Source organism: Microtus pennsylvanicus, chromosome 12, assembly GCF_037038515.1.
Source record: "Microtus pennsylvanicus isolate mMicPen1 chromosome 12, mMicPen1.hap1, whole genome shotgun sequence".
Classification (NCBI taxonomy): domain Eukaryota; kingdom Metazoa; phylum Chordata; class Mammalia; order Rodentia; family Cricetidae; genus Microtus; species Microtus pennsylvanicus.
Window position 1 is genome coordinate 9,291,872 of NC_134590.1, and position 26,007 is coordinate 9,317,878.

The 26,007-nt window shown below is 43.6% G+C and overlaps 1 protein-coding gene across 1 annotated transcript in view; it reads left to right on the forward strand.

The window, feature by feature from the left end:
- Window positions 1-2,855: 2,855 nt before the first annotated feature.
- Window positions 2,856-26,007, forward strand: part of Prkg2 (protein kinase cGMP-dependent 2) — a 103,429-nt gene continuing 80,277 nt past the window's right edge. Inside the window, exons 1-2 of the mRNA XM_075943101.1 lie at window positions 2,856-2,996; window positions 13,555-14,028. Coding sequence (XP_075799216.1) covers window positions 13,568-14,028 — 461 coding nt within the window. The 5' untranslated portion in view covers window positions 2,856-2,996; window positions 13,555-13,567. The remainder of the gene's footprint in view (window positions 2,997-13,554; window positions 14,029-26,007) is intronic.

Consider the following 26,007-nt stretch of genomic DNA (forward strand, 5'->3'; position numbering starts at 1 on the left):
AAGTGTATCATAGTCACATCCAAGAGAAGGTTTATACATCAACACTGACTTTTTGTGTCTGAGGACCAAAGACATGCCTCTGAAGGTGCTTAGAGGTAAGCTGCATTCCTCTGTCAAAGGCAGAGAAAAGGCAATCGGTGATGTCATTTCACTCTCTGATGAGATTGAAGAAGTCAAGATCATCAGCTTTATCAACTCAGTGATTCAACTCCTTGAGCTTGCTTCTCTAGTGCAGTATATGGTGTAAGTTACAAAGTAGGAAGCCTTTACCACACCACCAGGGTCAGACTTTACACAAAGAAATTCCCTCCTCTCCTCCAACTAATTCTTACTCCTCTTCAGTTTGAATGACATTGCTTGTCCTCAGTGAGATGTTTCTGAGCTTTCCTAGCCGACCTGACGCTGCCTACTCGGGATCATTGCCACCTCCTCCTCTTCCGTGCAGTCATCCAACTAGCGACTGCAGTCCTGAAGATTTCAAGGGTTAATCCTGAAGAGCCCAAATCAAACAACCAAAGTAACATGCCACTGGCCCTGTTCTCTGCCTTGGGAGCTGGGCACACGACCCAGTTTTGAGAAAGGGGAAGGTGAGAAGCAGGCTCACTGGAGGTTTCTGAGAGAGACTGTCCTGTTCTTGAAAAAGACACTGTGTTGCCTTCTGGCAGGGCCAGAATTGCATAACTCGAGAGTCTCCAGTCCAAAAGCTATGGGTGGGGCAGTTCTGGGGATAAAGCTGGCATGCCAGGGATAACAGACAGAATAACGGAAACAGTTCACAATCCTCCCTGGAATTACTCAGTCGGTGAATTGACCAACTACAGCCTCTTGACCTTGGGACCTCTTGCTGCATGGAACAATAAATGTCCTTATCATTTCAGACATTTTACATAGGTTATTTATTAATAGCGACAGACTCCCATGAAGACCTCATATTCTCTCACAGTATTTATCACATGTATAGTTTCGGGTTTAACGTCGGTGTCTTCCACTGGATAAAAGACTCTAAGCTGACAGGATAAGTTCATTTTGTTCACCATCGAATTTCCAGGAGTAAACACTAAGAGTGAATCAGGGCTTGCTTAAAACTCTCTGAGAAAAAATGGGTGAGAGCCTCAAATTCTTAAGCAATAGGGCTCCCCCTTCCCTCTCCTCTTCCTCCTTGGCCTCTTTCTCTGGCTTCAGCTCCGCCTCTACCCTGCCCCACTGCCCAGATTGTATGTTTTTTTTCCGTTTCTCTGCTGTCCGTGAAGATGACCTAAAAGAACACCACCTGGGTGCTAGGAGAGCACCCAACATCTTCTCTAACTCTAGGTTTTTTTTTTTTTTTGCCACTGTCTGTACCCAACACTGGCTTTCAAACTTTGACCTCCATGACCAGAACTTACCTGTTGCATGGTTGACCTAGCAGCGTACACACACTGAGCCAGCAGATTTCATGAAACCCATTGACTCCTACTGTCTCTTATATTCTTTAAAAATGGTAGCTTTGGCTCAACGTGTCAAGTCTGACTTAAGATCTCTTCTAAACCAGGACTTACTCATGACTTAATTATTTTTCCACGGATTTACCCCTTTTCTTTAAAATTCTTTACCCCCATCTTCTCTGGTTAGGAGGTATTGGAGGTCAGCATAACATGTACAGACGTGGAAAAAGTACAGGAGCTTATTCTTTTTCCCCACTGAGGAGAAAAAAAACCAACAGCCGTTTTTCCTCCTCTGGAACTTAATGGCCCTATTCAACAAGTGTACACGGGCCTCCTTCTTTGTGGGTTTATGTATGTAATAGTGCATGCCGGAGTTACAGGAGACCCACAGCCTCCGGGTGGTTGACACCCCCAGGGAATCCAGTTCTAACATTCTCTGGATACAAATCAAAGAATAGACCCTTACTGTACTGTCCACTCCGCTAAGAAACTGTTCTTGTCTTTGAGAATCTGCCAGGATGTCCCTCTGGGAGAAGGAAGAAAGGGGGACTTCCTACAGCAGGATCTCACAGCACTAGAGCCCAGCATACTGCGGTGGGTGATTGTATCTATTTATATTTACAAAACCATAATGCACTCCTCGTGATACTGTGCCTAGAAGGCCACAGGAGAGTATTAAATTACCTTCTTGAATGTTAACAAAGCCTTACAGATTTTAGGAGGGATTATCTCCGTCCCTTTGAAACTCAGTTCAAACACTGACCCACCAGGCATCACATACAATAGGCAGACTAGAAGCGAGTTAAAGCTCCAAAGTGGTGGAAGAGAGCATGGCCAAGCAACCCGTGGGCCACATGTCTTCTAGAAGGGCACCACTGTGACACCAGAGAGCATGTCCAGGATGTGTGCCAGCAGATTTGCCAGGCAGCGAGAGCAGGAGTCTGCACTGAAGCAGGCTGGAGGCACAGAGGTGGAGAGGGAAGGCGATGATGAATACCCCCCTCAACTTTCCTCTCCCTCGGCCCACACACTTGAAATAGAAATAATAACACAACCAACCACCCGCTTGCATCCACGATGTTATCGCCCTACTTAAGTTGCCTCACTCCGGAGGTTCGGGGTATAAAGTGCAGACTGTCGCCTTTGCTGCAGGCTGGCTCCCGAGTACAGGTTCGCGCCGGCGCCGGTGACCCCACCTTCAAGGAAGCGGTCTCCGGGCTCTCCACGCCACGCCGGGCTGACCCCCGCCCTCCTCCGTCCCTCCTCTCCGCCGAGCTCCCTCCTCCCTCCGGCGCGCCTCCTTCTCGCAGCGGCCCCCGCAGACCAGCGAGGCGGCAGCACCCACGTCGCCGCAGCTCCTGCCCGCAGCGCGCCCGCTGCGTCCCTGGCTCCCACGCAGCGCGAGCGGCAGCGCCAGCAGCCGGGACCCCGCACGGTGCGCTCGGTGCGGCGGGGGAGAGCCGAGCTGAGTCCGGCTGGGGCCGCAGGAGGGCGGCGTCGCGGAGGACGCCGAGACGCCGCGGCCGCGCGGAGTGGACGAGCTGCGCACCTGGAAAGTTACGCGGCGGCCTGGTGAGCCTGGGGGGCTCGGGCATCCCGGGGCCGGGGCGCGGAGAGGGACGGCATGGGGACACGAGGGTGCTGCCGGGCGTGCATTGCTGGGAGTGTGTTTCTCTCACACTCAGCGGGTCTCTCATGCTGTTTGCATGTGGACATGTGGGCGCTTGCTTTGGCGCCGGTGGCTCCGTACAGCAACTGGGTTCAGAGCACAGTGTGACTGCAACATCTTTGAGCTATGTTGGGACTGAGGGCTCAGGACTGCTGTCACGGTGGCCATCCAGGCTTTGTTCTCCAAGGTCTGGCTAGCCGACTGGGGACGCAGGATTCCTGCAAGGACTTTTATAAGTGCTTGTAAACTTGTTTGGGTGTCCTGTCACTCAGCACCCTGAGGGACTTCCACATTTTTGCATATCCTGGTAAAGAAGGGGAAAGAGCAAGCAAACGCCAAGAAACCAGTCTCTTTGGAGATGAGAGAAAAAGAAATGGGTTCCAGTTCAAGTATGAGAACTGAGTGCCTAGGCAGAAGAGGAGAGAGGCATGGGCTGAGAACAGAACCAGCTCAGGGGACCCTTAGGAAGGATGCCGCCTAGCTTACTGCATCTTCGTCTTATTTCCCAAGTTCTGTAGGAAAGGGGCAATTTCTCTTAAAGAGAATAAAACATCCACCTGCTCCCTGCCACACCCCCATACACACAAAAGCCTTAGAAACCGTTTCTCGTCTTTGCAAGTTTCTATTTAGCTCACGGAGAAGGCGATCATCCCACAGAATACACAGCAGCTGTTGCTCGTGTTCCTGTTGTGTTTCTCACACCAGGGTAATGGGGTGATGGGGTGATGAATCTCCTCAGAGAATTAGACTGTTCTCCGAATCGCAACAAGGCGTAACTAAGAATAAACAACTTGCAAAGACAATGCCTGGGAACCTACCTTTAACAGGCCTGGACTCCAGGCCTCTGAATTTGCAGGAGACAAGACGAGAACTCACTTCAGAGGGGAAGTAGATGTGTGCTGCCCAGTGGTTGCCTAAGCCCTGTAGTCTCGTATTGTCTGATTCCTCTGTGTTGTTCTCCAGTTATTCCCTCTTCTCCCGTGTTTTCATTTTCTCTATTTGCTTGGCTCATTATCTTGGGCCTATAAGTACTCTTATTTCTATTACTGTAAAAATTCTTTGCATGTTCCATTAATATCATCCTGAAGTCCCAACTCTTGGCATCAGCTCTTTTCGCGGGACCTTTTCAATGAGGTTCTAGCTTCACTCTTCTGAAATGGCTAACGTCTGTGCTTTCGGCTCTGATCTCATTTCTTTTTGATGCTTCTGGGATTTGAGCTGCTGGCCACTTGAAATTTCTATCTCCATGGTGTCTATAAGACTTCTCTTATTCCTACAATTTTTTTCCTTATCCCTATTCAAACCAAAAGGGATTGCTTCTCCTCTTCTCCCATAAATTATAATCTTGCAGGCTTGATGTATGTCCTCATTTGACAATGATTTTCTTTCTTACCTCCCTCCGTGGTCTCATCTCGTCATGTGAATTCAAGTCTTTTCTTTGTAGAACTTACCTGAGTTTTTCTTTCTTTGCTTCTTGCATAGGCATCCCCATCTTGTATAGGCATCCCCATCTTGTTGGTGCAGGGGCATCTCAAACTCATTAAATCTTCTGTCTCCACTGCATGGCCCCTCTCTCCTGTCTGTGCCATGGCGGATTACTGTAGATGGTGCTCTGTGGAACACCAAGTGAATGAGGGACACAGAATGGAAACACCAACTTCCTCCAGCTGCTCCAAAATCAAAACATTGGAACTGACTTGCCCCAGTGTCTTCTGTGCAGTTAGAGACTCTACCCCAAATTTGACTCTCAATCGCTTCAACTGTTTTTGAGATTATAATATAGTCATAACATTTCCTTCTTACCTTTTCTCCCTCAAAATTCTTCCATATGTCCCTCCTGCTCTCCTTCAAATTCATGGCCTCATTTTTAGTTGTTATTATATGATATACATATGTATCGATCTAGATATGTGTATTATATATGTATTTTAGAGATATCTATCTAGATAGATAGATAGAGATTGATAGATCAAAAATTAGATAGATACGTAAGATATCCTGTTCAGTCCATATAATGTTGCTTGTATGTGTGTTTACTTGTTTGTGTATTTTCAGGGCTTGTCACTTGTCACTGGACAACCAATTGGTGTGCTCTTCCCTGGGGCGGATCCCCTCCCCAGCTCTTAGCTGTGCTCAGTTGCCTGGAGTTCTCTGTGTAGGTGTCCTCCTCACGTTAACACATAGCTTCTGACCGCAGCTCTGCTTTTCTTTCCAATCTAATGCTTATGTTTCAATGCTACTGTTCCTTGTGTGGTCATGAATTCCTGGGAACTTCTTCAGTTTCCACTTACTTGTCAACTACAGCTACATGCCTTCATTTCTCCCTTTCATTAGACATTCTAGTTCCTTGTTTATTACTGCTTACTGCACTCCTAGGCTTGAAGTTCATACAAGCCTCTTGTTTTGAGCATGTCCAACCTTAAACTGGTTCTCCATCTCCCAACTCCACTCCTCATTGTGGCTAATGGCATCGGCTCTCATCCAGTTACCACAAGGTGAACATGAAGTCTTGATTCCCTTTCTTGCTGCCATCACTCAAATTCCATTGGCTCTAATGTCCTGACCTGTGCACCACAGCCCACATTTCTGTCAATATGCTTGTGTAGCAAAACGGCCACCCTACCACCCCACCAAGAGAGTTGAATGAAATGCTACTAAATCTTATAGTATACAGGATACATAGTATTCATACAATTCATCCTGTGAATTCTGCTGGGGGTGAGTTCCTTCACAGATAGCTGGTGGTGGCTGGAAGTTTGGTATGACAAGCTCATGCGGTTGTGAATTAGGAGGAAAACATTCTCCAAATCAGGATTCTGTGGACAGATAAAACAGCAGCAGACTCCAAACTGAGCCTGCTGTCCACTGTCACAGGGCAGGTGGAAATGGGATCTCAACTGTGGCACTGCCATGAAAATTAGCTGTTTCTCATGGGGTCGGTTCTATTTGGGTTGCTTCAGGGAGAAGAAGCAGGGATTTAGGTATTTAGTGATGGCTAATTGTTTTCTAAAAGAGCTCTGGAGAGATCAGTAAATGATAGTCATATAGATACATGCCAGTTTCTTATAAGCTTAGAATTTATCTAAGGAAGCCAGTACAATCCCCTCCTCCAATTTCAAACTAAACTGCCAATTTGATTTTTTAAAAAAAAAATCGACTCTGCTTTTCATGATTTATTGAAAGAAAGGAAGTTGCAGTTACCTATAACGATCACTTCTGTGAAATCCTCTATAGTAATGTTTTCCTCCTCCCAGTTACCATGGAGATAGTCTGTATTTTCTCTAGTTCAAGACGTTTGAGTCATTAGGATAGGTTTGAGACTCTGGGTTGGCTTTAATCTCATAAGCACATCTTACGTGGATTGGTGCAATTGTCTTCGTTTTCCTTCCCCTAAGCTTTCTTCATTTGGTTTCCTAGTTATTCCAGGAGCATTATCTTCTAAAGGACAGATATGACTATACAGCTTGAAAAAGAACTTGGCTTGCATTGAAACCCAGATACCACAATAAGGCATGTGCATTTTTGGGTTCCTACTCCAGTGTATTACTTTTTTAAGCCTTATTACTCATTACTTTCCTTCCACCCATCATGCTTTTAGCCCGTTTCTTCAGTGAGTTAGGCTTTAGGTTTTCTTGTGTGTATTTCATCGTAAGTGTTCTGTTTTCTAATGAATAGATTCCCTACTTTCTGGCAGTTTTAGGTTCATAGAACAGTACAGTAACTATGTACCACCCCCATCAGCTTTTGTTGTTCCTAACAACTTAGAAAATAGTTTTTTTAAAAACTTTTAACACTTATTTTTACTTACTTGCATATGTATCTGTGTGCTTGCGCCATATGTGTGCTGTGCCCATCGAGGCCAGAAGAGGGCGCCAGAGCCCCTGGAGTTGTAGTTGTGAGCTGACTTATGTGGGTGCTGGGAACTGAAGTCTGGTCTTTGGGATACACAGCAAGGTTTGTCAACCTCTGAGCTGTCTCTCTAGTCCCCTGTTCTTAACATCTTGCAGCAGTGTGACATGTTAGCTGCAATTGATAAGCAGATATGAACATAGTACTAACCAAATCCTGTCAGATATTATTTGATTTATCCCTTGTATTGTGTATCCCATGTGTTAGGACAAGTGTGCAATAATTTATATCTCTTATTGCAGTGTCATATAGCATGGTCTCAATGTCATCAGTACTTGCTATGTTTCACTTATTTATTGTTGTAATATGAGCAGCGGGGCTATGTCCCTGGCACCCGGCTGCCCGCATGGCTAGCTTATGCCCTGAAATATGTTGTGATATGAGCGGTGGGCCTGCGTCCCGCCACCCAGCTAGGTTTACCCAAAATAATTACACAGAAACTGTATTCTTTTAAACACTGCTTGTCCCATTAGTTTTAACCTCTCATTGGCTAGCTCTTACATATTACTCTAACCCATTTCTAATAATTTGTGTAACACCATGAGCTGGCTTACCAGGAAAGATCTTAACGTGCATCTGTATGGAGTGGGAGAATCATGGCGACTCCTCGACTCTGCTTCTTTCTCCCAGCATTCTGTTCTGTTTACTCTGCCTATCTAAATTCTACCCTATCAGAGGGCCAAGCAGTTTCTTTATTAATTAACCAATGAAAGCAACAGATAGAAAGATAATCCTCCTCCATCAATTTATTCTCCCCTGTTCTTCAACTCTTGGCAGATATTAATCTGTTCGTTGTCTATGCTTTGTATTTCCCATAATTCTGTGCAACTGGACTCACACAGTATGTAGGTTCTTCCAGTTGACTTCTTCAAGTAGTGACATGTATTTAAAGTTCCTCTAATTCTTTTCATGGGTTAATACTTAGTGTGGGAGGTCCTTCTGTCTATGTGTTGCTTTTATTGGTTATTGAATAAAGAACTGGCTTGGTCTATAGCATGGGAAGGCAGAGTTAGAGAGAAGCCATGGAGCTACCACCAGAGATAGATGTGCAGAAACTTTGCTGGTAAGCCATGACCTCATGGTGATGCACAGATTAATGGAGATGGGTTAAATTAAGATGTAAGAGTTAGCCAATAAGAAGCTAGAGCTAATGGGCCAAGCAGTGACTTTGGAAATAATACAGTTTGTGTGTGATTATTTTGTAACTGGGTGGCCATAACCAACAACTAGCCCCCTCTCCCAACAAATACTACTTCTTATTCTTGAATAATATTCTGTTAAATATATGAACTGCAGTTTGTTAACCAATTAGAAGGACATGGTTGTTTTACAGTTACCGCCTTTGTGGATGGAAGCTGGAAGTTTTGAGGAAGCCACATGACTCATATTGAATAAGCAAGGGAGCCACGATTAACTTAGTGACAGTGACCACCCTGTCTTCCGAGGTTCTGTAACACCTTACACACGCTCTGGTGACACCATCCTTCCTGTTGGTCCCTGTCCTGTTGGCTTTGGGATGCTCTGCGTGAACTGTCATCACGGAGTCTTGGTGTAAAGTTATCTACCCACAGACGACTGTGTCTTTGCCTTCTTTCCCTTGCTGTCTATCAATCTTGGGTGAAGTACCTTTTCAGGTCTTTTTCAGGTTTGTGGAAAATGTTGTGTGTGGAGAACATCCCCTTTACTTGATTTCTCCCAGACTGGTCCACTCCCTTCTTTTGCAGAGTTTTAGCACAGGGTGAACTTAACAATCTCTTCTTTCATAAATTACTTGGAGTCTTTTATTTTAAAAGTTACCACCAAATTTAAGATCACCTAGACTTTCTTCTGGGTTATCTTCTAGGTTTCATAGTTCTGTGTCTTACGTTTAGGTCTGTGATCTTCCTTGGGGTTAAATTCTGGCCTTCCTTTGCTTTCCATAAGGGTCAGTTCACTGCTCAAATTGAGTCCCCTTCTGGGATGCTGTGTTCCAGTGATCTATGTGCCTGTAAATCCACAAGGACCCTCACATCTCCCTTCCCGTTCATATGCCTGCAATGTTTGTGGCTTTGTAGTGAGCATAGTGTGGGGTAGAGTCAGGTCTCTGATGGTTCTCTTTTAATAGTTTTTAATTTAATTTAATAGTTTGCTTAATTTGGTATAACTTTTGATCGAGATAAGTCATTTCCTTGGGTAAATAATGTTTACAGTAACTCTTTAGTATTTACTCAGTCATAATGCCATACACCAGAGAACAGTGCTAAATTCTTTTTATTGTCTAAGTCTTATGACCCTCTAAGAATTCTAAATGATATGCAAATTATTTATCTATGTGTCAATCCGTCTTTTCTGTTTTTATTACTGAAGCCTAGTTGCTATTTTGACGACACAGAAAAACTAATTGAAATTCCTGAATCAGGGACTCTGGCTCTGTGGCCCTAGCTAGCACTTCACCACCATCTCCCATGTTTACAGATATGCTTGCAAATGTCCCCTCCCCCTTTTCTAGCTGCCTCCCTTCCCCCCCCCAACCCCATGTGTTTCTGTATCTGTGTCTGTGTATGTACAGTGTCTGTTCATGTGAATACATTTCTATCAGATTCTAGAGCATAACAAATATCATCTAGATGAGAGCCAAGATTTTGTTTTTAATCTACTCCGGGGCTGAAGAAAAAACCAAGTTTTTGCTATACTGACTGTAAGGTGTGAAACTGGCCTGCAGGTTCTTCTGGTTCCTTTGCCCTTCTTTGAGTAGATTTTTATGCACAAAGAGAATTAATATAATGAAGGAAACTATAATATTATCCTCTCCTCTTGCTAAATGCCATGACTTAATCTCCTCTCTCTCCTCCCTGACTGCCACAGAACTATGAAACCTAGAAGATAACCCAGAAGAAAGTCTAGGTGATCTTAAATTTGGTGGTAACTTTTAAAATAAAAGACTCCAAGTGATCAATGTTGTGCCTTCAGAGATAACTCGGTGAGCCTTTTTGATTTAAGAATTTCACTTCAGCATGTGAGAATAAGTAGAAGCCAAGGAGTTGCCAAGCTTAAGGAGACCTGGAAATTCTGGATATGATTTTGTGTCATTACTCAATCATTCAAACTGTTTTCTCAATGCCAGTCTTTTGGTGGGGGTTTGTGGGGCTTGGTTCCCTTGTTGTGTTTTGTTCCACAATGGTTTCTTTTCTCAGTAGAACATAAGGTCCAGAAAGAGTAAGGGTTCCATCCCACAAGGCACTGTGTGCATCTTTAAAGACCTCTTGTTTTCAAGGTGTCCAGTTCCCTAGACTTCTGCCTCTTACAGAAATGAAACTGTGTTTTCCCACTGCAGAGATACATGCATCCATCTCTAGTCCATATTGCTAAAAGAAACCCCTATATACCTGATGGTTCGTAAATGTTTTGTACTGAAGAAGGTGCTTTACAATCTTCATTATGACCTTATGATATGGAGATAAATATATCATTTTTTATAGATATAAATTTTAAATCAGGGATGCCATGTAACTTAGAGGAGGTTGAGAGAGGCCGGGTTGCTCCCTCCCCTTGCATAGCCTGAATCTGCTGCTCCTGTTAAATTGGGCTTTTATCTCTAAAGTCATTTCTTATGACATCACGCAGTGCCCTTTGAGGTGAAATTGATTTTTAATAACCTGTAGCTGCTAGATTGATGGAGCAACATCCTGCAGCTCAGTTCTCCTTGTGACTAGCAATCCATGTTTGAGGAATCACTTGCCTTAGGGACAGATAAGAAGCAGGCACCTGGAAGCTAATCAGGTTTTATGCAGCTGGAAACTTGAAACCTTGCTTAGGGGCAGCAACACTCAAACAGGTGAAGTAAGAGCTTGTGCTAGTCTGGAAGTGTTTGGTAACTTGTGTATTTCAGTGACTTGAAAGGTAAATTAGCTGCTCTCATTTCTCCCCATTCGAGAAATTCTCAATAGCTTGCAAGTTTAAAACTGCTTCTAAAGTGACTTCAGTAACGAAGAGCAGAGTGGTGTTTGGGGCGATCTGACATTCTACTTAATAGTGCTTGCGAGACAATTGAATTGACACAGATTTTGCTCTGTCCCTAGAAGTGATTCTAGACCTTTTCATATTTAGGGTGTTAGAACTCCCTTCATAATCAAATCCATGTTCTAATCTAGAAGATGACATGCCTTGGTAAGAGTCCATGACACTTGGAACCTAGTAAGCAATTGTTTCGTGACTCCAGAGTGAGTCATTAGGTTAATATTCCATTGAAATCTGCTTATGCTTGCTGGGTTCTCTGTAAGACAATCCCTTGACCTCCTTGCCTCTCCTTGTTCACAAAGTCTGCCTGGAAGATGGCTCAGGGCTGCACGATAGGAGCGTGTGTACGTATTAATTTCAGAGACCTTTGGGAGTGCCTCTCAGAATAGCATTCAAGTGAACCCTCAAGCCTCTCTAATGTCTTCTGAATGGCTTGCTCTGGATACAAGTCTGTCTAGACTCACTTCTTTAAATTCTACTCTCCTCTATCTTTCTGTGTGATCTTAACGGGTGAGAATAATAAATGCTGCCGGCTGAACAGAAGCTTAAAGGCTATGTCTGCTACGTGTCTGCAGCCTGCGAAGGCTCCATGTCTGCAGCCTCTGAAGGCTACATGTCTGCAGCCTGAGAAGGCTACATGTCTGCAGCCTGAGAAGGCAGCTCCGCGGAGGCTTATGTTTATTCATGGAGGATCCCAGCGAGAAGCCGCTGAGAGGTAGCCCAGTGTTGAAAGATAATTTCGTTCTTGTTTCTGTCTTGGTTTGGGGCAGTCTCCATTGCCTGGTAGCATCTATTTAAAATGTGGAGGCTGTGTTATATTTTTGTACCTAGCCAGCCTCTGTGGAGGCCACAATTAATCTGGTAGAAGTAATAAAATCAAGTCAAGATCTCTGTTTCTCTCTCAACTTGAAATCTGCATGTTGATGAACTTCAGCTCTGACTTTATAAAATCAGAAGTGTTTCAGATGATTTTCACAGTTCTGTATGGTTCCCCAGACTATGCCATCCAAAACCGCGGTGCTTGGTGTGCAAAGGGCAGTTAGGGCAACATCAGCTGTCTTCTTCTGTGCGCATTTACTCCATAAGCTTATGACTTGCAGGTGATTTACTTAAAAAAGATTCTATTTTTTAAATTTTAATTATGTGTAGGCACCTGTGAGTGTGGTATTTATGATGACTGGGCATTGGATCCCTGGGTGACGGAGGTACAGGTGGTTGTGGGCAGTTGCCACTCTGATTGCTAAACCCTGACTTACTTTTTAAAAATCTATTATTATTTATGTAGAATTGTCTCAGTAAACCTAAACACGCAGCTTAATTTCCCTTGGACTAATAATATCAATGAAACAAAATGTTTTGGTGCTAGCTTTTTAAATTTGTAATAAATGTTAAAATAAATACATAGCTTTGGATCTTTAAAACATGATAAATGAACTAAAATTATCCCTTATAATCTCTAATTTTCCTCTAGAAACCTGAAACCCACTGGATTAATGATAACAACTTTGGGGACTCCACGAACCTGACTCTGAGTGTGTGTGTGTGTGTGTGTGTGTGTGTGTGTATGTGTCTGTGCGCTCACACATACGTGTCTATGCCTAGGCAGGCTGGAAGTTGATGCTGGCTGTCACTGTAAATTCATTTCTACCTTCTGATGCATTGAAACACGGTCTCTCGCCCGACCCTAGAGCTCACCAATTTGGCTAGGCTAGTTATATAACTTGCTCCAGGTATCTCCTGTCTCTGTATCCTGGGCACTAGGAATACAGGCAGGCTGACTCACGTGCCTACCCGGCATTCATGTGGATGCGACCTTAGTTGTGCGGCAAGTGCTTGACCCCCTGAGCTATCTTTCGAGCTCTGAAGGTTTTCCTAACAAGGATAGACCACAGGCCATCACTTTTTGCATGACGTGACAGCGATCTAAAGTGAAGGATGTAGAAGAGACTTCATGTGGATGTTTTCTTCTCAGGGACCACGGTTCAAAAGTTTTTAAAAACTAGCGTTGTCAGGGAGGCAACACTTACGAGAGTGCCAGGCAGGGACAAAGTGCTAATAAAGAGATACCCACTCTGCCTCTACTCTGGGAGGAAGTCAGGCGTGTTGTTTCTAAACCGAGGGGTGCTCTTTACTAGAGCCGCACTGGGACCGGCAGGAGTTGTGACATTTCCAAGCCTCTGTCGCTGTGGCTGCCCCTTAGCATCTAATCTCTGACGTGCTGACATTCAAACCGCAGTCTTGTTGGATGCTCTTGACAATTGTCCAGAGGGAATGACCAAAGAGAACAGCAGGCGACTCAGGTCGGTTGTAGAAAATGCTCAGGTGTGATGCTTGTACCGGTAAAAGAACAGGGGAGAAGGAACCCAAATGCTAACTACTCCTGATAGAGGGATATTGAAACTCTGTCATTCATTTCCTCTGTACCCATGGAAGAGTTTATTGTTCATCAAAGGAGGGCAACTGCCGTGTGTCTGTTTATAAAGCAGACTGGAAAGGGGAGGGCTGTCAGAAAACGGAACTCCAGTTGCTCATTCCCAATTCTGTGCCCTCCCTTAGATTCCCGAACAACATGGGAAATGGTTCGGTGAAACCCAAACATGCTAAGCATCCAGAAGGCCAATCAGGGAACCTCGGCACGGATGCCCTGCGGAGCAAGGTGGCAGAGCTGGAGCGGGAGCTGAGGAGGAAGGATGCGGAGCTTCAGGACCGGGAGTACCACCTGAAGGAGCTGAGGGAGCAGTTGGCCAAGCAGACTGTGGCCATCGCGGAGCTCACCGAAGAGCTGACGAGCAAGTGTATCCAGCTGAACAAGCTGCTGGATGTCATTCACGTGCAGGGAGGAAGCCCTCCACAGGCCTCTCCCGACAAAGTGCCTCTGGAGGTCCACCGCAAGACCTCGGGGCTCGTCTCTCTCCACAGCAGGAGGGGGGCGAAGGCTGGAGTGTCTGCGGAGCCCACCACCCGAACCTATGACCTCAACAAACCTCCTGAGTTTTCCTTTGAGAAAGCAAGAGTCAGGAAGGACTCCAGGTAAGAAGTTTCTGTGCTTTGTTCCTTCAAGGGGCCTTCACAGTAGGAAGGACCAGAGAGGTGGCCATAAAGCTTCCCAACTGGCGTGGGCACGGGAACCCCTGCTGTGGAGAGCTTAGTGGAAGAGGTTTGTCTGGGGACTGTACCTCTTATTATGCAGCTTTTTCTTTAAATTTGGAATTGTGCTTTACCGGGGGTGTGAGGTGTATAGTTTCAGAGACAGGTGCAGCCGAGGGGCCAAGTTTAGTAGACACCTCCCTGTTCTCTTGACACTCCCTGAGAAAGGACCATGATGGAGACGCAAAGGATGAGGACTCCATCCGTTCACAGCACAGTTCATGCTGGTTGTTTAAAATAAGCAGCACAGATCTCACTTTGTGTGGAGAGATAGCACTCAGAGAGAGACAAACGAGGACTGTGTGGTTATTAATTGGAACAAAAGGCACAGTGGCTAGAAGCCATGTGGTAGGCAGTGTCCAGGGAGTGGGGCGTAGGTGAAAGATGTGCAGTTATCATGAAGGCCTGGCTGGTGGATGACATGACCTTTAGCTCAGACACAAAGGACAAACGCTGAGCAGAAATCAGGTGAAAAGAGCATTTCAGGCAAAGGGAATGAATTAAAAGTTAGAATTAATTTTTAAAATTTGATTGATTGCCATTTAAATGTTTCAAATCAACATGTAATAACTGCACATATTTATATGTGCAGTTTGGTATTTCAATACATGTATCCAATGTGCATTGATCAAATTGGGCATTTAGGATTTCGGTGTTCTCGCCATGTATTCACATTGGGGACAAAACTTTGAACTTTTGAAAGAAAATGTTCCCACTGTTTTCTTCTTAACTGTATGCCAGTGTGTGTGTATATGGGTAGACTTCTGTCTAAAGTTTGATTTCCTGATTAGGAGAGATTGATTAGAAAGGTGAGTTATGGTCTCCTCTCTGCATTGTCTTCCAATGAGTAAGTGCTTTTAATTGACATGAGAGCTTTGCCTTGGTAATGTCTTGGTTGAGCCTGTATCTCTGTGCATGATCTATGAAATTAAATCAAATTTTAATTTACTCACAGGCACAAGTAACATAAATCAAGACAAAGCATCCAAGTTAAACAAATAGCTGATTAATCTTGACAACAAAATTATGAAGGGGGGTTTAATTCTTCACCTTGTTGACAGCAGTTGAAGCAGTGAATGATCAATAATACTTGAGAGGAAAACCAGTCATGCTGAGTTATTAATCATACGATTCTGTAGGTGAAGTGAATCTGGTTAATAGTAGATATTAGTAAGGTTTTGTGAGGCCCAAAGTTTTACTATCTAAGCCAACTAGTAATAATTATTTTAGTAGTATGGATTTATAAATTATAAACATGCATATTTTTCAGAACTTGAACATTAACCACTATTCTTTTTGATAGACTATATATTTTGATATAAGGATGTATACCTATACACTATGCATTATATCATTACACACACGTATCTATGTGAACATGTGTAATAGATGATTTACTGTCATCCCCAAATGTTCTCAAATTGAATCTGGTTTTATATATGGGACAGTGTATGAGAAAGCTTACCTCTAATCCATCTCTGTCCTTCCATCCACATAAGCTACCCTCTCTTCTATTGAAACCAAGGATTTGCTTAGTTGCTTCGTCTGAAGACTTGCACTCACCTTGAGTAAAACACTGCTCTCCTAGAGCTGAATAATAGGAGACAAACGTATTCCTTTGAGCTGTTTGGTTAGCTCGGTTGTTACACGGCAAAGGGTACTGATACCTGTACCCTTTGAATTTCTCAGTGAAGCCCCCATCATTTTTCTTCAGTGACGAGGTCACTGGAAAGGTAGCGATTCTGTGAGTAAGGGTAGCTGTGAGTCCTCTCACCCCCGCAGCAAGCCAGACGGTCACATGTCTATGTGTAGGTCAGGAAGAAGAGAGGCAATTATTGATTTTCTTTTATAGTTGTGGAGATCCAAAGATGAATTGATTTTCTGTAATGATTCATTCTAAGCAGAGCAGCAGATCATGCATGCCCTAATAATTATCATCTGCTCTCATAGAGCCTTGAGGTCATAGGTGAAATGCTTAAGCAGAATATGGGCCTCTCATCTTTCATTGACTGACTTGTGCTTCAACTTCCCTTGCTAAATGTACAAACACATGTCTCCTTCAGTCTGAAATAACTGGTTGAGCACAGCTAACTCAATCCAAGCAGAGATGTGATTTTCCAGAGTCTTAGAAGTATTTCCCACGAACAATTCATTTTTCCATTTCTAAACACTTCTGGTTTTGAGTCTATCCAAATAAATTTTGACTATTTCTTGTGACGTTCATGAAAAAAAATTATAAGAAACAATGTTCTAGAAGTCAGAGCATTAGGAATATGGGGTGTTGGTCACTAACAAGACCTAATACACGTAACCCATTGGTTTGGCCACTTTCCAAGCAGAATGCACTCAGTTAAAATGGCTGTTCTGTTCATTCTGAGGCTCTCATAATTTATTCGTGGAGCTTCTGTAATGTTTCCTGGATGAATTGAGATCTAAATTTATAGCTAATATATATGTATCAGATATACTTTGGATAACTTTTGCTCTCCACGCCTGTGCAGAAAGCCATTGAATATCACTGTGGTATGTTCTTGTAAAAGAATGCCTTTGCCAGCAGTGGTTCACAGCTCTCTTAAAATCAACAGTCTTAGAGCTGTGAACCATTAGGAGAAATCAGAGGATGAAATTTGGTGAGATGACAAATTAAGAACTTTGAAGTTCTGTTTCAATAATCTGCGAGGAGCTGACACTCACAGCACCACGCCTGTAACTTTGAAGACCTCTCCACAGATACACTGCGACGGCTGAGTGACCCTCATTGACCTCAAGATAGCCTTAGCCCATGGCAGCTTTGTTGACCTGGACCTGCCAAGTGCACTTTTAGAGTTTGAAGAGGCAACTTGCCCCATTGCATCTCTGTACTTGGAGCGGGGGTGGGGGTGGGGACATGTAGTGGCATGGCAGGGGGCGGAGGAGGTCTAGACATTTTTCTCTGCTACCGTTCAAGGATTTGTTCTTAAGGATTAGGTTCTAGTAGAACTTTGTGCAGTGACTGGACAGCTCTGTAACCCATGCTGTCCAGTGTGGTACCCGGTAGTCAAATGTGGCTGTGCATGCTTGAAAAGTGGGTAGAGCCTGTAATGATATTGATTTTCAACTTCAGTTAATTATGGTTATATATCTACATGCGTCTAAAGACTATTGGTTATTGCCATTCTAGAATAGGTGTTTCCTATAACTTCCACTGCCAGTGATAGAATGGAGATCTCTATGGGCTCTTTGGGAACACTTTATAGACAAAGTGAGGCCAGTATAAGTAAAGCCACAGAAAATGTAAATGTTCACTATCCTAGCAGACTGAGGTGGACACAGAGCAGAATAGCTGTGAAGTGGCCCTGGACTTACAAGGCCCTTTGTAGTCACTAGGCATTGAGCCTGTGGACCAGTTTAGATCTTCAAAAGCAGACAGCTGAGTAGGTAGGAAGTCTGCTTCTATCACAGGGACCAGGTTTACCAGAATGCTCTAACTCACAGGAGAGTCTCTCCATTCTATTGGGAGTCTTGGTCTCTGATTTAAATGTGACATAGGTGGATATCAGAAGATCTTAGAGCTAGAGGAAGCTTAGGAATCCTTTCATGCTACTTTCTTCTGGGAAGAGTGTAGAAAGGCACACCTGGACATTACAAAATAGACCATAGAAGGTGAGCTCAGGTGGGAATCCAAGCTTTGACTTAGCAACTTCTGATATTGTAGATCTGCCCACAGACCTCAGTCCTACAGTTCAAGTGCCAAGATGCTTTATGATGACAGAGTCTGTGGTTTATTAATGGTGGTTCTGGCTCCTTCTTCCGCGTGGAGCTGAGTAGGACCTGTCTGCTGCGCTGATGGTCAACATGAGCTGTGCCCCAAGCTAAGGCCTGTGAGTAAAGGTGTGAAGAATGAATCTGACCCAAACTGTGTTGCGTGTGGCAGATCACATATGGTTATGTGAATAAATCCCGTGCTTCTCAAGGCCAAGACAGGTAAGGGTTCAGTATTTCTGTCCATGTGAGACTCTCCATGAGTAGCAAGTTAATTAAGTATCCAGAGTAAGATCAGGTGCTGAAACTGAGTTTTCTGTTTCTGTAGACATTGTTTAGCCAACCCCAGCATTGGTAGAGCAGAATTACAAGCTCATGCCGAATGGCTGGTGGAACACAGGCAAATTCATCAGAGACATCTGGTAAGGGGCTGGTCTGAGCGCCTTTCGCTAAGAGCGCTTAGACTATCATTTGGAACAATTGTTCATCTCTGGAAAGGAAAGCGACAACAAAGCCTTGCCCTCGACCTCAGATGTTGACTCCGGTTATAGCAAGGACAGTTTTATTAGTCACTCCTACTGCAGGCACTGAATAGGTGACGTGGAAAAGGGCTGGTGAGTCACACGTTGAAGTGAGATGTGGGAAAGCAGTGAGGAACAGTATGCTGTTTTCACTTGTGCTTCCTTTCTGAAGCAGTGCTGAGCAGTCAGTGTGCACAAGAGAAACGTGTCTCCCTTCCTCAACGGAGAAATACCTTTGGAAAGAAATAATGTGTTAGTAAATGTGTGTTGGTCACCAGTCTGGTGCTTCACAAACATGGAGATATGTAATCCAATGACTCTGCAGATCATCGCTGCCCCTCTTTACATATTACACACACACACACACATACACACACATATACACACACACACACACATATACACACACACATACACACACACATATACACACACACACACAATGTGGGATTCCATTCCCCTCTGTATGCTGTGAATACTGTTGGTTAATAAAGAAACTGTCTTGGCCTGTGATAGGGCAAAAGAGTAGAGTTAGGTAGGGAAAACTAAACTGAATGCTGGAAAAAAGGAAAGTGGAGTCATTGGGATGCCATGGAACTGCCAGAGGGGAAAGATGTGAGCTGACAGCTGGAATCTTGCTGGTAGACCACGAGCCTCATGGTAAAATATAAAATAGTGGAAATAGGTTAAACTAAGACAGAAGAGCTAGCCTATAAGAAGCTAGAGCTAATAAGCTAAACAGTGATTTAATGAATGAATACAGACTCTGTGTAATTATTTTGGGAGTCCGGGTGATCGAGAAGTAAACAAGCAGCCTCATACAACACACACACACACACACACACACACACACACACACATACACTAGCAACTGTGGGCTAGTCACCAGCCTAAATGCTACATAAATTACAGTAGATCATCATATCCCACCTTCCGTATGAGAAAACTGGGACCTGAGGCATGACATCACTTATTTAAGGGTGCAAATTCCTTTGTTTCTGAACTGGAATTCAAAGACACAGATGCAGAGGTCTAACCTCTGCTACATGTTATTTTCCCAAAATTAGAATTAGAATAAGATTTGTCTTACTTTGGTTGAAAAACCTTGTAGTAAGTTACCTGTTAAATAATTATATCTAGGTAATTCAAATGCTATAACTAGCAAAGCAAATAAAACACTATCAAGTAAGCAAATAAACCCCTGTCTGCTTTTGTTGATTCTCCTTGAAGAATGATACCTTCAGAAAGGGCTTCTCTGAAATGAGTAGGCAGTACCAGGGAGTAGCATGGGGATGGGGCACAGGGGCTGAGCTGGTGACTTATACATTGCTACCTGAGAGCTTTTAACAGACAATTAGAAATGTTCAGAACAAATTCTAGACTTTTGCTTATTAAGTTTCGTAGTTAAAAATTTGGTGCATACACTTAGAATACTGCTGCTAGCTCAGCCTCACTATTTATCCAAGCAAACACTGAAGCGCTGAGTCCAGTGAAGGCCTGGGAAAACAGAATTCCAACTGTTTGATCAGATTGCTAGAAGCCACGGGTGATGCTTGCCAAGTGCCATGTGCGCAGGAAGTTGTCACGGTGTTTGGAAACAAAGGTTATGATTTATAACAATAATGCTCGCATAGATACCCAGATCCAAGCTAGCTGCTGAGGGATGGGATGAGAAAACAAAGTTATCATTTAACTATTAACTGCCGGGCACTTTCCATACATTAGCTCTTGGATGCTTTGGACTTGCCTAATCAGATTTCTCCCTTGTACCAAAGGTGAAATTAAAGCTCAGGGTAATTTATCACTCGACTCAAGCTTGTAGTGTTGATGGACTGTGGAAGCAGGTTTGCACTTTCAAGTCTACCTGGTGCCTAGTGCATATCTCAACCAGACGCAGCCTACAGTATGAATGGCTTCCCTTAAGGTCATATAAGCAGGCTTGGGGAATTCTAGGGGGCTGGGGTGGGTGAGAGGTTCCCTTAAGCTTTATGGAAGAGGGGAGGTTAAATAAGGGGCATTTTAAGAGGGTCTAGAATTAAGTGCAGCTGTCTTATCATCTAGAAGCAGTTAAATGAATCAATGGCCTCCCTTGATGCTGCCATTTGGCTCCTCTCGCTTTCGGGCTCTGCCTTTTTTCTCTAGGAATACAGGCTCTGAGCTGGTACAATCAGCCCCCCCCCCCCCGCCCTCAACTCGCAAATGCTCTTCTTATTCGTTTCTACCACTTATTCCTTCTTGCTGTGACCCTGACTTCCGGCTGTCAGCAGCTAGGTTTCAGGAAAACATTTAACGAAGTCTCGGAAAATACCCAGTACTTAAAGTCTGACTGTTTTGAATATTCTGAAGTTAAGTGTTCACCGTAAGAGTTGAGGATACGCCCCCTTCCCCAGACTACATTGTTAGGAGGAAACTCTGTGATATTTTTATACTGCACAGAAACTGTATTGATTCTAACCAATACCTTCAGGTTACAGCAAGCAGTGGACGACCCTGCACAGTAACAAATTCAAATCAATGCTTATTTACTGAATGCTAAATCAATGATGCTCCATCTTTTAAATAGAGTTAAGCCACTGTTGTCATTGTAACCACACGGGGTGCTAGTACGTGAGGCTTAGTAAACTGCCTAGTTCCTGGTCGTCATCTGCAGTTTCTTTTAAAATACATTTTTATTCTTTGAGAATTTTATGTAATATATTTTAATCGTATTCTTTCCAATGTCTCCCATATCCTCCCTCCCAGATCCACCTCTTCCTCCCAGATCCACCTCTCCCTCCCAGATCTATCTCCACATCCCCCCCCCCCAATTCAACCTCTACATCCCTCTCCTGATCCACCACTATATCCACATCTCTCAAAAATTGGGTCCCCTATTTTCTACCTTTTAATAACACATAGACTCCAGTTTGCACTGTCCATACACTCGTGTGTATAGGGCCATACACTGGAGTGTGGTAAACTTACCAGGAGCCACATCCCTTATGAAAGGTAACTCCTCTCTCCTCCAGAGGCCATCAGCTGTCCGTAATGCCTCAGTTAGGAGCGGGGTACATGAATCCCGTCCCACTCCGTGCAAGAATATTGGCTGCCCTGGTCTTGTGCAGCAGGCAACCGTATCTTTGGCTAGTTCAAGAGCACAGTGGTTCCATTATGTCCAGAAGACAATGTTTTGCTGTGTTTTTCTTCAACTCCTGGCCCTTAAAATCTTTCTCTCTTTTGATATGGCCCCTGAGCCATGGGAACATGGTATATTACAGTGGTTCCAACTGTGAATGAGCAGTCCAGAGGCTCGAACAGTTGTAAGCCTCTGCGTTTGCCACTATAATTGCATGAAGAAATTAATCTGATCAGGTCTGAAGCTTGCCCTGCTCTGTGGGTAGAGAGACACACATTTATAGGGCAGTCTGATACTATGTACGTTTAGTAAAATAATACTAGCACAGTCCCCACTGGGGCTTGTGAGCTCCCTAACCATGATTTCTTGGCTAGATTTGCAGTATGAGGCATGTGTTTCCCCCCGTGGAGTGGACCTTAAATCCAACCAGAAAGCAGCTGTGTACCCCTATAACATCCATGTCCCTATTGCACCCATGGCCATATCCTGACATATGGGTCACTATTGCAGCACACAGGTTCACAGTGGGTAAGACCGTTGACTTATATTCTCTCAGTAGCCTGCATAGCACCTTCCAGAATCTAAAGTATGTGTCACCTCACCTAGCTGTTAAGCTAGCTACAACTTAACCCCAGCAACTTTGACATGTGTTTTATTTTGCTTTCTGGATCCTCAATTTGTAGCTACTATAGACTTTGTTGGTCATATGAGTTTGGAACTGTGTAAGCTGGCTTTGAACCCCTGTCTTGGAAGCCTTTTTGAAGTCTTCTGATAGAGGGAGTACCTTTCGGATATGCTTCCTCTTTCAGTCACAATTGCTGTCTTCTAGACACTGTGCACTTTCCTTGCTGTGTCCCCACAGAAGACAATAGTAGAAATAGAGCAGTTGAGGAAACAGTATCTTTCTTTCTCTGCTTGTTAGGCCAGAAAGTAGCATTGCCTTGGCCCAGGTTTTGCTAACACTGCAGTCTTTGTGAACTAACACCACTCCCTGCCTGCCTTCTAAGAGTTAAACAGCAGTATAGTTCCGAGGCGAGAAGAGTGGAGACAAGGTCAACCTCTCGGGTGCCTAGACTTTAGGGGAGTCCCTTCTTTGCAAAGGGTACCTTTCTTATCCTAGGAATACACATCTCTCATTTGAAAATGATCTGTCTTTGAAGTATTTTTCAGTTGTAAATCTTTCAGTGCGGTCCTAACTGACAGGTGTCTTTTTTTTTCTTCTTTAAATCTAAAACCAACCATAGCTGGAGGATGTTTTATATATAATTTATGTCAGAGTATGAGTGGTCAGGGATCCCTATGTCCATGTGGGCCTCTCAGGACGATGTTTTGTCACACCAGCTCAGCCTGGGGCTACGTTTTCTAGCAACAGTTTGACAATCTTTTCAGAAGTTATAACCGAGCTCTGGGGGTGGGAAGGAAAAGAGTCTCTAGAGCTCCCAACACCCCACCCCCCCGCACACACACACCATGAGACAAGGGATGGGGAGCTAAGGAGAGACTAGAAGTGGTCACTGTTTGAAATGTCTTGGGACTAGAGATATTGGGACTAGGAACTTGGAGAAAACCAAGTAATAAGTTGCTGCCAAATTCACAATGTAAACAACATGTATGTGCTATCTCAGAGTGTTCTCGGTTTGCGTAGGTGGATCACAAGGCTAGAGTGCTCTTTTCTAAAACCTTCTAGAGAAAGATTTTCCTCCAAGTTCATACAACTGTTTGTAGTATTAAGTGCATTGTGTTTACAGAGATTTCTTCCTGGTTTCAGCAGAGGTCTGATGTCAGCCACTCAGACCTGCCGTGTGGGCACTTCTTTGTGGCAGTTGGGGAGTCTCTTTACAGTTGACTTAGATAGGGGTAGCCTTCCACTCTTGTGTGTTTTGTTCGTGAGCAAAAAATCCTTGGATCTATATGGCAAGGTGTTCTATAACAGTGTAGAGGCCATCCCAAAGTCTTTTATTCCAGAGTCTCTCTGATCAAAAATGGCCATGCAGGTCTAAAAAGCACACATGCAAAAAATTCAGAGTCATACTTCTGTGTTCATGACAACATTCATCACCAGACCCAAATGATAGGAACCACCCAGTGTTTTCCAGATAATGAATACAGAAACAGGATGTGGTGTGCAGAATGCAGACCTGGGGGACATGATACAACCTTAGCAAGATGTTATATTTCATGCTATAATATAAATGATTTTTTAAAGACATCATGATAGCCTCAAAAAAAAAGTGTCATGTAGTTCCACATAGGTGAGATATCTAAAGCAGTCAACTACACAGAGGTATAAAGCAGAGTGGAGATGACCAGGGCAGATGGCCAGGGACATGGGCTGTGTAACAGGCACAGAGCTGGGGGCAGGTGAGTGATGCCTGCAGACAGTGGGCATATACCTAATGCTACTGAACTATGCATCCAAAAGTAGCTAAATGGCACACATTTTTATAACATACATTTTATCACAATCAAAAAATTAAGTATTAGAGTCCTAGGCTGATTAGCATTGTACTTCCAAATGCTAGGCCATGCTTCAAGTTCCAGATGTGGGGGCTTGGAGGACTGAGTCAGGAATACAGCTGTTCTCATTTTTGTTTTCATTTGTTAGACCGCGAAAGAGAACATGACATATCAAAGTGCTATAGTAAACATTGGTTAATAGTCAGCTATTAATTGCTCGGTGTTACTTGATGGCTTGCTTGACAAACACACCCATTTGTTAGTAGATTGTTGCTGCTTTATGTGTCATCCCCATCCTTCTAGTGTTGCAGAACTAGAGAGGAAATGATGGCATCCCTTGTCTGTGCCTATAGCTCTTCAGAAAAAAGAGTTTTACATTTGCTTATTCATTTGATGTGTGTGAATGTGTGTGTGTGTGTGCACATACGTGCAACCCACTGAGCCATGTCACTGTAGTAGTTGCCTGGGGCATTTTTTTTTTGATTTTTCGAGACAGGGTTTCTCTGTAGCTTTTGGTTCCTGTCCTGGAACTAGCTCTTGTAGACCAGGCTGGCCTCGAACTCACAGAGATCCGCCTGCCTCTGCCTCCCGAGTGCTGGGGCATTATTTTTAAAGGCATCTGGGTCCAGCCCTGGGAGAGGCTGCTTAAATTGGTTTGAGATGAGATCTCAGGCTCATCCTATAGATTTATAAACATTGCTCACCACTAGCACTGAGAACCTCTGTCTTATAAGGAGGTGTACTCCTCTCCCCATACAGCTGACTTCCAAAATAATCAGTTGAAAGATCTAAGATCGGATCTAATTAGACACTTAGAACTGTTTATCCTTTATACCTAATTGCTGTGCTGTGCCATCAAGTGCACGCATATCATCAAGTGTGTCAGGCTAAGCCCCTTGTACATTTCGGTTGTTTTCAACATTTCATTATTAATCTCTGTTCTTTAATACCCATGGAAAAAGAACCATCTGCAGAAACCCGAGAAAGAGACCGAGAAGTGTTTGTTGTAAGCAGGAGGAAACAGCAATGTGATTAAATTAAAGGCATGCTTGATTACATGGACAGCAGGTATGAGAATGGGCAGGACAAAGTCATGCCTGTTTTCTGATTTCCACGGAATGACGGCTTCTCTATGCAGGATGGCTCATCAGTTTGTAAATACATACATTTATTAGGTATCGTTCTGTTATTTTATCTATCAACATTTAGGGTGTGGGGATAGGAAATGAAGAGAAACATACTCTGTTCTATCTGTTTTATTAGGTGACTGGCGTCATTTGCACCCACTCTTGCTCCTCCATCCATAATATTTAAACAAACAGAAGGAATTTGAATGTTTCCCAGATTTTTTGATTTCATTAAATTCCTAATATGTGCCCGGTATAGCTTGAGAGGTTAAGTAGTAGCTGGGGGAGGAAAGCATAGATTTGGTCTGACTATTCGGGTTCTCTTTAGGGAAATTATTTCTTCCACAAGTGGTAAATACTTGTAAGACATAGCAGGAGTATATATATATATATATATATATATATATATATATATATATATATATATATATATATATATAATTTATTGTGAAACAAGTTCTCACTGTGTGGAATTCACCTGTCTGGAACTCACCATATACAACGGGCTGGCCTTGAACTCAGCAATCTTCTGCTTCTGCTTCCAGAGCGCTGGAATAAAAGGTGTGTACCACCACACTCAGCCTTAAGAGAAAATCTCAAAAAGGATATTGAATAAGATGTAGATATGGGGATATAATGTGGGATGGCACACTTGGGGACAGCAGATAGTTCAGTGAAGTTCAGTGGGTCTGGACACCATAAAATGGGAAGAGACTTGACAAGTAGAGTGGTTAAACCAGTAGGAGAGTTCTACCAACCTTTGGAAGTGATTTCCCTGGATGAATATAGACAGAACTTATGTAAAAAGGAAAGGGTTTTCCAGTTCTCAGTTTTGAAGTTGGTGGCGAGCAGCTGAATCATCATGGTAATAGCTAACTCTTGAGCTGTATATTTTATGTCC